This window comes from Glycine max, chromosome 3, assembly GCF_000004515.6.
Source record: "Glycine max cultivar Williams 82 chromosome 3, Glycine_max_v4.0, whole genome shotgun sequence".
Classification (NCBI taxonomy): domain Eukaryota; kingdom Viridiplantae; phylum Streptophyta; class Magnoliopsida; order Fabales; family Fabaceae; genus Glycine; species Glycine max.
The window spans coordinates 36,840,466-36,854,742 of NC_016090.4; the positions used below are offsets into that span (position 1 = coordinate 36,840,466).

The window sequence follows — 14,277 nt, forward strand, 5'->3', positions numbered from 1 at the left end:
ATATATTTTTTTAAGTGATTATTGTAATATTATGTTTGTAACGATAAAAATTTATTCTAAAATTATATTTTACCTTTAAATGAAATAAAATTTTGGTTCTAACAAATTAGTCCAATAGAAACATATTGATATTTAGGTCTAATAAAAATTATTGACATTTTCGTCTAATAATGTTAATTTATTGACATTTTGGTTCAATGAAACATACTGACTTTTAGGTCCAAAAAAATTACTGATATTTTCATCTAATAAAAAATATTGACATTTTTGTCCATAAAAATTACTGACATTTACGTCAAAAATGATATCTTAGTGACATGTTCATTCAATCTAGTTAACATGATCACGTTGACAATTATTTCACTGATAAATTTGTCCTTTTGTGCTATATAGACTATTTTATTAACGGTGATGGACAGAAGTAACCAGATATATTTATCGTACTTTTTACACTTTCAAGAACTAAATTTTATATTTTTATTTTAAAAAATACGTGTATCAACGAATTATACTATCAAAGATAAAAATGACTATTTACCAATAAAATAATTGGAAAGTGATGGTGCAATTTGTAGGGGAAATTTGAAATTATGAGGAAATGAAGGGGCATATTGGTAAAAGACAGCACAACCGACTATGCGAAAAGCGCATGTTGGCTGGTATAAACGTTCAGAGAGAGGTGGGAGAAAGAGAAATCGAGAGAAAGAGTGAGGAGAGAATTACAGAGCATTTTCCAACACGATTACACGACCGAATCAAACCCTCTCTTTCTCTCCGAAGCTGCGTTTAATATCTTACTCGCCTTAGATTGTTCTTCTCTTTCATTATACTGTTCTCTTTTCGATTTGAGGTCACCACTCTCTTTCTTCTCTCGTCCTTTTCAATTCTTTTGTTTGTTTATGTATTTTTTTTACTATCGTCCTTTATCATAATCTTTCTTTTTTCTTATACAGGGAACAGTACAAGAGTGTGAGGATCGGTTAACCCAACTGCACAGGTGAGGTGTCTCTTTCGTGTTCCTTTTTTGTGTTTTTGCTTTCGATTTCTCCGCGGTTTAACTGGGTTGTTATTGGTCGAACGATGCGGTTGTTTTCTTCTTCTTCTTCTTCTTATTGGTTTTTGATTCTTTCATGTTTTTAAAATTTGATAATAAAAATTGATTTTTTTTGTGGGGTTTTGGATTGGTTGTGTTATGTGTTGAAATGGCATGATTCGGTTGGTGTGGGTGTTGAAAGGTGTTATTTTTTCTTTTTCTCGCGTCCCTTGTTGGGTTCGAGACTTGTGTTAATTGTTCATTTGTTCGTTTTTTGTTAGACATTGGAAGAAGTGTTAACTGTTTTGTGGAAGTTTTGCTTGTGTTGGTAATGGATTTGTTGGGTTTTGTTTGCATGTTTGAATTATTTGTCTACTTTGATTGTGTTTTGATGCATTGGTTGGAATTTAGTGTCTGTGTGTGTTTGTTCAATGTCCATAAAGGGGATTCTTGGTGAGTTGGTGTTCTTCTTTTCCTTGTTTCTTATAATGGTGGATTGGTGGAATGCATTGGAAGGCTGTGTATGAGGGAGAAGGAATGCTGTCAGTTCTGTTTTTAATCTTTTTACATGTTAACCTATGTGTCGTGATGTCTAATTGGCTTGATTAAGGTTTTAAAATGCTGTCATGGTATCATCACAATCCTTGGTGTTGCGGGAAATTGTGGCCAATGTGGCCGTAATTGTGGTCACGACTTCAAAACCTTGATGCTGCTGGCCAAAATTGTGATTTGTGGTCATAAACCACTTTTTAAAACCTTGGGCTTGTTATTGACTATTTTGGCTATTGTTCCTGATTGTAATAATTTATTGGATTTTGGTAGAATTGATTTTGATTTGTTAAACATGATTGAGATTTTGTGTCATACTGGTATAGAGTTCCAAGAGTTTTGCTTGCATTCATTTAACTGTGGTCGTGATTTCATTGCACTCCTTGGTGTTGTGGGAGATGCGGTTGCAATTATGATTGTGGTCATGGAGACTCCAAAAAACCTTGACGTTGCAGCTGAAATCGCAGTTCCAGATCATTGTTTGAATAAAACCTTGGGCTTGATGTCGACTATTTGACTATTATTGTTGTTGATTGTGTTAATGTGTTAGATTTTGGTAGAATTGATTTTGAAATGTTAAACATGATTGAGATGTGTCGCTACTGGTGTAAACAGGCAAGGGTAATTTGCTGTATTTGTTTAAATCATAATTTTTCAAGTTCAGTCTGATGCTTATGGGTCTTTATCTTTTCTTTGTGAACTGATTTTTCTTTTTTTGTTTGTATATATCTTTTCCGAGGGACTGAGGTGCCTTTCTTGCAGGTAGTCACTAAAATAATGGAGTCTCACGATGAGACTGGATGCCAGGCTCCTGAACGCCCCATTCTTTGCATTAATAATTGTGGCTTCTTTGGAAGAGCAGCTACCATGAACATGTGTTCCAAGTGTTACAAGGACATGCTGTTGAAGCAGGAGCAGGACAATTTTGCAGCATCGTCGGTTGAAAACATTGTGAATGGCAGTTCCAATGGCAATGGGGCTGTGACTACTGGTGCTGTTGATGTACAAGTTGAAGCTGTGGAGGTCAAGACTGTCTCTGCTCAGAGTTCTGTAGATTCATCCTCCGGTGAGAGTTTGGAGATGAAAGCCAAGAACAGTCCCAGTAGATGCGCTACATGCCGGAAACGTGTTGGGTTAACTGGTTTCAGCTGCAAATGTGGCAACCTCTTCTGTGCAATGCATCGCTATTCTGATAAACATGAATGCCCTTTTGATTATAGGACTGTTGGTCAGGATGCCATAGCTAAAGCCAACCCGATAGTTAAGGCAGATAAGCTTGACAAAATCTAGGGATGCACTAGAATGAAGGTTGATGTATGAACCTTGAAGCTTCATCTTCTATATGTAAGTTTCATATATGTTGTCTTCCTGGGTTTTTAGGTGTCCTTTAGTGATTAAAATGATCCATGTCAAGATGGCAAGGGCATCATTAGGGAAAACATTTATTGTTTGCTGGGAGATCCACTATTAGCTCCAGTGTGTTTGTGCTGGTTTGATGAACACTTTGGCTCATTTTGTAATTTGATTGCCTGCTTGGTCTGCATTTTTTTTCCTTCCTCATTGCATTAATAGTATTTCCTGCTAGTCTTGTATTGATTTTGCTTTTGAATCGTCATAGTAATGTTCGATTTTTAATGCTCAAAATACACGCACTAATGTTCAATTTTCAGTCTATTATTTGTTATTGGATAATCCTATACGAATGGGAGGAACAATTATGTGGAACAATAACAATTAAATGAGGATTTGTGGATAAGTTTTGATGTGACACTGCATAGATCCAGATTATGAGCAAAGTATTGTTCATATTGCATTATCTCATATTTTGCGACTCATTTTTTTTTTTGGTAACATCATAACTAGGACCTTAGGCCTCCGAATGGTATGCTAAATGCTAAAGTATTTTTATAAGTTTCGGTTCTTCGAACCGGTTATGAGATTAATTTTCAGTTGGGATTTAGTCGTACAAGTTCTTCACCTCTGGTTTTTTAAGTTTTTTCCTATAAATTTAGCATGTGTTGGAAACTTAAAAAGCTTTTTTTTTTGCGACTCTCTCTAATGTCATTTAACAAGTGATCAATGTGTCCATTCTTTTCTTTATAAGGAAAAGAATAAAAGTGTCCATTTGTTTCAGAATTAATGATAATGATAAAATCGATTTAAAATTGTGTATATTAATGTGGAAAATTAATCATTGTTGTAAACAAAATGGACTCCAGTGTGTTTCAATTTTGAATGGGCCTTTGAACTCTTCTAGATTTCTTCATGAACAGTTGTTTATTTGATCTGAACACATCTTTTGCATATATTTTAAACAACTTTGTCGATCCAATTTTTTACTGTACCTTCTTTATTGATGTTGGATGGTTTTTTTAGGTTAAATTAGTTTTTTTCTCCTAGGTTCAGTTTAGTCTTTTAATTTTTTAAAGTTATTTTAATTTGATCTTTTCATCTAAATTAAACCGTTGACCCAATTTCAAATGTAGGACCAAATTAAATTATTTTTAAAAATTAGAGAATCAAATTGAATCTCAAAAAATTAAATGATTAAATTAAATCTAAAATAAATTAAATGACAAAAAAATAATGACAGGTTGGATTTGAGAGAACGTTTTCCATTTTTATTTTCTATAATAATTTTTATTTTCAAAATTTTAGATTTAGGAAACATGTTTAATTTGAATTTTTTTTGTTTCTTAAAAATGAAAATATTGAAAATGTGTTTGGTTTAACAATTTCTAATAAAAAAATGCTCTCATAAAAAATTTACAAATAAATTTTGAATTATATATAAATTAATATAATGATTTTTAAATCAATTTTTTTATTTTTTATTCAATAATTAATCTGTAATTATTTTGGAAAGTTTTTGATGGAGGAAACTGGGTCATTTATCTTTCTTTTTATTTTGAACATTGAATGTATATTTTTTATCAGTCATGGTACGTTTAGTAAAGAAGAGAGAAATAATATTTGAGAAAAAAAATTATATATTTTTTTTAGGATTCACACTTTTTATATTTTACTTTAATTCAAATAAAATTCATCTATTTTTATTATTTCTATTTTTATCTTCTAAACCACAAATACCTCCTCAATGTTAATTGTTAGTTTTTTGTTAGAATGTTACTAAGGGAATTTGAACCCATGGTCTTTCTTTCTTTCTCCGTTCAACCCTTAAACTTCCATTCTTAATCACAAAACCAATTTTATAACTCCAAATTTCATCTAGTACCATTATTTTGGATGTTTTGTTTGTGGCCTTAATAATGGTTTTATTTTTATTAAAAATTCAGTAATGCTTTGTTTTGGGAAGTTCAAATTGGTGGAACATTGTAGCTGTGAAAGGCCATGCACCTTCAATTTGGTATTTGCTCTTGACATTACGGTGAAAACAGACTTTAAAAAAGATTTATTATTATTTTTTATAATCCTTTGATTCATCAGGAAAAATTGATCCTGATTAATTAGGAGTTCGACTAGGAGGTAAATAAAGATATTTTTTCAGCGCAACGAACCTTGCTTTAAAACTATATCTTTTGGGTATTACTAATTCATGTTCTTAGAACATTAATTAAGAAACTAAAAGAAAAAAATATTTATAGTAAATATCACAAGAAAATGTAAGCATTTTTTTTCTCTTTTAATTTCTTAACCAATACTCCGAATAAACAGGTTGGCATTTGTCATATCTTTTTACCTCTTGCCATTGGGCTATCTTGGAAGGGCCAATAGTCCAATCTAAGCTCTATTATGGCCCTTCTCCTTGTAGTTGTTTGAACATTTATAGATGCTCCAGCCTTCAACTATTCCTTTATTGAATTTTCAGTTATTAGTGGTTCAATATTATTGGGTGCTTATGCCCCAAAGAGTATTATCTTCTCATTTTTGGACCTAGAATAGGAAGGAGAAAGATATGCGTCTCTTTTCCAGTGAGCTTAAATACTCTTTCTCTTCACTAGGGATTAAAGAAAGAACAAATTAATTATTCTTCTCAATAGTTTCAAGGATTGTCATTTTCCAAACAAATAAAGTTTTTCATATTATCCAATAAATTAGAATAAGCAAAATTAGCAATACCAACAGTATCTTTTTTTTTTTTTTCAAAATCAAAAAGATTTTCTGGAATTTGAATATCAATTGTGTCATAATCTTCTGCTCCCAAATTTCCATCTCCAAGTTCAATTATCCAATCTACTGACTCTTTTACTTTTGGATTAATTGAAGTAGACAATCCTATTTCCAATCTCATATTCTTATTTAATTTAAGAACCTTACTGTGAGCCCACAACTTGGATGAATTACTGTTTGCTAAAGCATCTTCTCATTTAGTTCTTAGATATCTACAAACATTTGAGAATATAATCACCTCCAAATACACCAAAATTTCCACTAAAGGACTTGTCATTAGTAAATTTCATAATGTCTCTTAGAGTAAGATTTAAAGCTTCATAAACCCATTTATTTATATTCGGTGCTTCATTCCAAATAATAAGACTTGTATGTTAAAGAAGCTTAACTTTCAAGCTTCTCTGTTTGATATTGCATGTTGAAATCAATGGAATATCAAATATAGAAAAGTTGTTCTTCCTTGAGGCAAAAGAAGTGAAGCAAATGCCACTTAGTTATACATTCGTCTGTGAGGTCGATCCATACTCAACTGAAGAGTAATAGCCCTCCAACCTCAAATACTTAAGTGAGAAGAGACTAAAAGAGCATGTGCGCCAATCCCTTGGAGTCAGCTAGTGGTTGATCAAAGAGTACAAATATATTGTAGCATGTAAAGGTATTTGAGTTCGTTGCATCAAATATTTAGTCATATTAAGATTTTTTTTCCCTTTAAAATAAACAATTCACTTACAACGTTTAGCATCTTAGTCAATGTTAAATCAGTTTTCAGTAATTCTCATATTTTTTTTCTTCAGAAAATGATATTTCAAATCCAATGAGCAAACCAACCGGTTTTTAAGCCTTCTGTAGAGAACTGTTAGTCTTGATATAATTAGCACATCATCTTGCATTTAAAATCCTTAACTTAAAGTCATTGCTCCACTAGTTAATGCATTTCAAGTAAATTGTTGTCAAACACCGCCTTCTCAGATGAATTGGATGATGACAATGAAGACTTTTCAAGAATAGTGATTCACGGGTGTTAATTGAGGTTCTATGCCTGCTTGCCTTTGCCTAGGCCTAGTGTGATAACTATGGTTCGGTTCTGTGCTTGACAGATATGTGTACCTAACGAAATATGAGGTTTTTTACCATTTGGGGTATTTTTTTTTAAATTATTAAATGTGATTTTTTTAATTAATTCTCATTAGAGATAAACGGTAAAAGTAGTTGCGATTTTGAATCAATTCGCATTTGTGTAAAAATAGTATATAGATTTATGACTTCCGATTCATAATTATTTTTACGACTTACCCTAAAAGAAAATCAATTCAAAAAGTTATAAATCTTTATTTGATTTCTACCCGAACCCAAATGAAAATTAATTCAAAGTCATGACTACTAATAATTACGACTTATCCTTAAGTTTAATTCAGGAAGTAGTCTCATTTATTCATTTTTAAATAAAATGAGCCTGGTAAAAAAAACAACCCGAAATATGAACTAAGACACACCTTTTGAATTCACTATTTCACACACACACACACACATTCACTCTCCCTTTCTATCTTTTGTTTTCTTTTTCCACTACGTACAACTCTCATTTTCCTTCTATTTTAATTTTTTTATTTCCCTTTTCTCTTGATCCATCCATGAGATGAGGTGTAAGAGAATCATTTTTCTCTATTAGAAATTGATTTATAAATGATATTAGATATTTCCCTCCTCGGAAGAGTGAAATATTATCTTCAGTAGAGGAAAAATGATATTACCAAGTTAAAGAAATGAGGTTACAATGTTACATCAATTGTGTGAATTGGTATTTATTTTTGGGAAGATTGCATTGACTTGTCTTAAGGTGTTGTTTTTTTTTAAAGGCCATAAGGTATTTTTCAATGATACTCACACACTCCTTTTAATTTGTAAAAAAATATTCATCTCTTTTTAGATAACATTAAAGAATAACCCTTTAAGATTCCAGTATTATCTTCATCTATATCTGACCTGAACATCAATCTCTCCACACAAAAAAAAAAAAATGCAATGAGAAGAAAAATGAAAGAAACATAATGAAAGAGCAAACACTGTACTAATAAATAATAATACATAGCAAATTTGTTGAGAATCCGAGAACGCAAACTATTGTTTTTCCTCTACAACATACAAAGAGAAATACCCATAACACCTTCTTTAACAAACTATTATGATCACACTCTTTGTTGTTGATGAAACTTATAAAAAAATTTAATTTTGGGAATCTAATCTCACTCATAATTTTATACTTTCTAAAATTTTCTAACTAATGCTAAAGAGTGTGTGTTGCCTGCAGTCTTCACATGCAAATGCTTTTGCCTTCTTAAGAATTGAGGGATGCAAAGTTGTGAAAGAAGTTCAATGCGGGGTGTCTGTCATTGACACAACAACATTTGTTATTTTATGTGTGTCACTTTTGATTAAACGAAATAAAGAGAGTTTGTATCACATGATTAAATAGATAAGAGTCGCGAATTGCATTTTATTGATGATGAATGGAGTTTATTGAAAAATATACTCCTGAAGTTTTGTGAAATTATACAATTTTTTAAAAACTTATTTTACATTACAGAAACCTCCTTACGGGTAGTTTATTTTTCACACATTTAGAGAATGTTAGCGTAATGTATAATGAAGTGTTAGTATATATTCTTCAAAAATTGAAGGAATTAGTGTAGGAGTAAAATTTTTTAAAAAAATTATGCAATTTCATAAAACATCAAGGATGGTTAGTATACTTTAGTCAAAAACTAATGATTATGTGTATCTAATGTTGACTATTGATTTTTCACTAATGGCTAAAATTATTAGTTTTTTTAGAGTAGGAATTGAACTGAAGTACACAAAAGTTATAATCATATATATACTGTTGAATTAACTAAACTATATTCCTAAATAATTTTTTTTATGATTTATTCTATAAAACAAGTTTTTCTTTTGAGACTATAAAACAGATTGTTTATTTTATAAGTAGTAGTCAGATATATTTTTTGTGTATATCTAATTAATGCTATCTATCAGTTAAGGATACGAACCTTAATTAGCATGCTCCTCTTCTTGTCCCTATTCTATAATTCAAGCAATATCCCTTTAACCAGTTTAAGAACCCAAAAGTAAAACATAAAAGGAAAACGAAAAAGGGAGGGGAGTGGGGGTCGGGGAGGCTGAAAAGGAACTATTTTTCACAGCATTCATAAGTGATAACATAACATTCATAAGAAAAGAGGTGTATCTAAATCTATGGCACTATTCATAACATAACATTTATATAAACATGGACAGCAAAATCACACAAAAGGTCCCCACAGTATGGCTCATATTGGTACTATGAGAGGCTAAGCTATGGAAAGTGTATTATTATCCCTCATGGCTTTCTTCAATGCAATAAGTGGAATTTGATAACAAACTTGCCTTTCCCTCACAGCACCATTTCGTGTCTGGTTTCTTTATCAAAAGACAAATTTCACGACCTGAATCCTTAGCTGTGATCTGTGTCATTTGGGGTCAGGGGAATATTGCAAACTAAGAGGGCAGCACAGACACCCATGTCCATCTTTCTTGTGTGTATATATATATATATATATCAAATCTTAAGGTCATAACATATAATTGAAACGCAAATGTTTTTATATATACATAGTAGTACGATACTGAAGTAAATTCTTCCTTTGGATGCTCAAATTAAGGTTTGATATTTATTAATTGCAAAAATTGACTGTTGATTGTGTGGGAATATGCCTTAGATTTTCAAGTGGGACAATTGGAATGTGCCAAAACAACATTATATACACCCAATATATATATATGGAGTCAGAGAGAATGAAATGCGATTACTAGCATTGTGTATTATGGTGTAAGAAGAAAAATATTAATCTCATATGTGTTTAAAATTCTTAAAGATTTATTATTGCTTTCGTCAAGACAATTTTATATTAATATTATAATTAAAAAATAACATTATGCATTTACTATCCAATTTAGCATGCCAAATTAAAGAGGCTACAAACATAAGGATAAATAGTTTCGGGTAAAAAGTTTTTATTTTGTCATTCAATTACATACTATTAAATATGATATGTTTATTAAAATTTATAAAAAGTATATTAAAATTTATATCAATAATAATTTCTAATTAGATAACTATGCAATTTAGAAATTAAACTCCAAACACAAATCTTAATTTTATCGATAAAATTCAATATCAATGAAAATATTTTTTTTATTTATGAGAATAAAACATAATACTAAAAAATTCACAATAATTTATATATTCTTCCTTAAGTGAGTGAGTTATATTCGTTTAACAATATCAATGAAAATAATGATTCCAAAGGGCACGCATAGCTTTGATGTCTTTGACTGCTATGATCGATGTGCCAAACAAATACTCCTGTCCGATTTCGCACCTAAACAATTATTCTAGTCTACAACTTTTTTAATTATTGTTACAGTCTTCATTAGTACTACAATAAATATGATGTTAATATATGATTGACTTTATTAGTAGGTAATCAAACATGATGATTATCTATAAGAGGAAAAAGAAAGAAAAAAAAAACTAGAGTCTCACTTTCTTGGTTTTCTTTCATGGTCCTGATTAATAAATGAAAATTGTATTAGGTGATTAATTTTGTGGTGACATGGCCTAATGTCATCTAATTAGTCCTCAGTGGTGGATGATAATGTAGCTAATTGGACAGGGGTTAGGGTACGAGGCAGAGAAAAGTCAAAGGAATTGATTAGGCACTGCTCACTGCCACCTAATTATTATAGTGCTAACAATCCATACCAAAAATTGTATAACTCTTTTCGTTTGTCTTTTTGCTACTGTCCTTCGTTCTTTCTTATTATTATTCATTTTTTTTGCTACTAATAATCCTGCAGGGTGCTACAGTACTCTAAAGGAAGAATCTGAAAGGGTTTCTGAAGCAGGGGGGCTTCACTTCTAATTGTATTTTGGCCCCAGGAGCTTCTCACTTTCTCTTTGGATTTTTCCTCTTTCCATTTCCATCATTTTCCAGGTCGCTTCAGGGGTTCAGCAGTTTTCGTTATAGTCCCTTCTGATTTCAGAGACATGGACACTTTCACAGCAAAAGCTCATATAATGGGCACTGGTATCATGGTATGTCTAAGACAAAATTAAAGTCAACTATAAACAAATCACCTGGAAAAATGCTAGATCAGTAGATGCATTGAATTTTGAAGCAGCAACTTTTTTTTTTTCAGTGAAACAGCAAATTAAAAAAATTAAAATAGAATTATTTTTAATTAAATCATAAATAAGATATAAATATTTTCTTTGATAAATATGACTTGCTGATTTTATGTCTTGCATCATGGTTATATATGACTTGCTGATTTGTGTAAATCCTTTTTGTGGTTTATTGATTTTGCTTATTGCATTTATTTTTGTTGTTCAAAATTTTAAACCTTTAAAAAATTTATAACACCTTAAAATTATTAAAATACATCTTCAACAATATTTTATTAGGTGATTGTTCCTAATAAGTTACATGATTACATGTGATTGTTTAACAGTGATAACTAATTAGAATGACTAAAAACAATAATAATTACAAATTAAGAGAATAAGATTAATAAAAAAATTATTGAGAAACTAAAATTAAATTTCGTATAAAAACAAAAGACAAAAATATAACTTATCCATAAATTTGATATGTGATTGTCACAACATAGTTATTATGTTATCCCTCAATGATAATATTTAACAACAAGGATTGATATAGATTAAACTTCATCAAAATTTTATTTAGCGACAAAAAATAAAAATTATAAAAACTTAATGAAAAACAACATTTTGCCCAAAATAAAATTACGAGCCAAATACAATAAAATCCTGTAACAAATTTAACTGTCATGACACATTTTGCATAATTTCTCCCAAGTCAGAACTTTAGGCGAGTTTTGAATTCAGAAAGAGAAACTATCCTCGTGGGCAGTGGCTCTGTTATGTTGATAGAAATCACACAAAAGTTAAGAATCTTTTGATATTATGTTGATACTGTTAGGAACTTCTTGGATTTCGTCCACTCTTGTCAGAGAAAGTGGACATTTTATGATTCCCTTTATTCATTTTAAAATACATCTAGGACATCTCAGCTTGTGTAATTGTTAAACTCATTATTATTGTTAGTTCGGGTAATATTTATGAGAATATATTTGCACATTATTATTATTTACTTAATAAAATAAATATAAGTGAATAATAAAATTAGTTTGAGTTGAAAATTATAAAATAATAAAAAATAATAAAATTATGATTTATTTTAAAAAAATAACCAAAAAATATAATAAATATATTAAGAATAAAAATAAAAAATAAAAAATATTAAAAATTAAAATCTAAAATTTAATATTTTTTAAAAAATATTACTTTAAGTAATATTTGAAAAAATATTTAAAATTACTAAAAAACTATTTATTAAATGATTAAATAATTTTTTCAACCAATAAAAATAATTAAAAACTAAGTAAATTATCTTATTCAACATATTCAAAATCCAAAAGCATTAAACTAAAACAAGGTTTCTTGATTTTTTTAAAAATTATACGTCAAACTTTTTTTTACAAGAAATTATACATCTAACTTAAAAAACTAACATTCTTAACTTCTTCCTTTTCCCTATCAAATGCCTCCCAACTCCCAAGCAGACATCACAATAAAACTTGTACTTGTGAGTATCTATCTAAATTTATCTCAATTTTGATAAGAAATATCTGAATTGATTGGTAAGAGTTCGGGTCGGATTCGAGGATTATCCGACTTTTTTGATCGGGACCGGGGATGTCACTACCCGTCCCATATCCATACCCATCCTCATCCCGTACTTGTCCCGATGATGAAATTATTAAAATTTTATTAATTACTTGTTAATTTTTACATAATTTAAAATTCTTTTCTTAATGATTTTTATAGACAAATACGCTGCAAATACAAGTAGTTAAAAATAAATGTGTAACAATCATTTTTTTTAAAATTAGATTTTTAATATAACTTTTTTACAATTTTTTGTTACAATTTTTTTTAACTGTGAATTTAACTCACAGGGTGAAAAATGATTTTAAACAATAAAGTGGAGTTTTTTATATATAGTTATTGATATAATTAATATTATGACTAGATGCATAATAAATTATGTACTTATTTAAATTTTAATTAATAATTATACATTTTTTTTTAATTTTGTTCTCTAAAATAAATCCCTCACTGCAGGAGCTAGCTAGATTCATTAATTTGTGTAGTCCTTCACCGCTACAATAAATTGTGTGTATCAGAGGATCTATCAGTTCATGTCTAATGCACTTGTTTCATTGGTGAAATGTAATATTCCTCATTCACTCTCTTCCTGACCTACTCTAGCTAGATTGTGGATCCCATCCCATGCATATAAAAGAGCAACAACAAACGATTATCATAAATCATAAATATAAACAATTGATTATCATTTTTTAACCAGTAAGAATAAAAAATAAATACTAAAAAAAGTTATAACAACTCATACTCAGCTTAATCAAGTGAGTTAAACCATGAATATAAAAAATTGCGACTATTCATTAGGAGGAGGGTGTCTAACTCTTATGTTTTGAAATAAGAAAATAGGGGTCTAACTCTTTTATTTTTTGAAATAAGAAAAAAGGGGTCTAAATAAATTAAGCAAAGGAAATGAAATATTGTAGAAGTAGCATTATATTACTGTAACTCAGAGAAAAAAAATTATATTACTATAACGATACTTATCCGAAGTTATCTTGACCTCCGTACCGTGTTATTTTATTATTTGGACTTCATATAATTCCAAACGAGTCTGAAACGTGCGATGGGGACCTCTGTCTCTCATCAACGCTGTCACTCACGAGAAGCCATTCTTCCATGCCTTGCTTTTCGTCCTCTTATTCACACACTTTTTTTTTTTTCTCTCAATTGCACCAACCTCCTAACTTTCAACATATAATAATACTACTCTTTGGTTTTTTAAGTCTGTTGGTTCATCCCATATATTACATGGGACACCTATTGCTCCTAATATAAGTTTTGAATTATTGTTAATTTTTTTGTTATATTGTAAATGTAAAATATTTATAAGTCTTATTGATGATTAATATCATTTCAAAGACTTGATTGATAACATGTTTGGAAATGATTTTGATTTTGAGCTTGAGGTGATGCGAATTTTTAGAAGCCATTAGTTTTAGCTTCTGCATCAATGTTTGTAAGGTTTAGACGTGAGATCGAAGGATGCATGCGTTTATAATGTCCTTCCAAACACGCATTGAGATCATTATTTTTAAGAATATTGTTATTGAGCGTAAGATATTGATTAAGGAATTAAAAAAATATTTAATATAAAAATTATAAAAAAAAACCCAAAATGATAATAAATAACATATTTTTTTTAATAAAGATTTTTATTTTAATTTTTTTAATTAATGTCTTAAAAATACCAATTAGTATTTATTTATTTTCAATTATATTTTTCCTTTTATAAAACTCAAATAAGAGATAGTATTATTTAAGAAATTCAAAATTAATT

General features: G+C 29.5%; 1 protein-coding gene across 1 annotated transcript; it reads left to right on the forward strand.

The window, feature by feature from the left end:
* Nucleotides 1-691: 691 nt before the first annotated feature.
* Nucleotides 692-3,218, forward strand: LOC100306347 (AN1-type zinc finger family protein). Its single transcript, NM_001250457.3, has 3 exons — nucleotides 692-850; nucleotides 954-997; nucleotides 2,345-3,218. Exon 3 carries the CDS (start codon nucleotides 2,360-2,362, stop codon nucleotides 2,870-2,872), a length of 513 nt encoding a protein of 170 aa, NP_001237386.2. The 5' UTR covers nucleotides 692-850; nucleotides 954-997; nucleotides 2,345-2,359; the 3' UTR covers nucleotides 2,873-3,218.
* The last annotated feature ends 11,059 nt before the right edge of the window (nucleotides 3,219-14,277 follow it).

Coding starts and splice junctions, on each gene's coding strand:
- LOC100306347 (NM_001250457.3), top strand. CDS start 2,360: ATGGAGTCTCACGATGAGACTGGATGCCAGGCTCCTGAACGCCCCATT.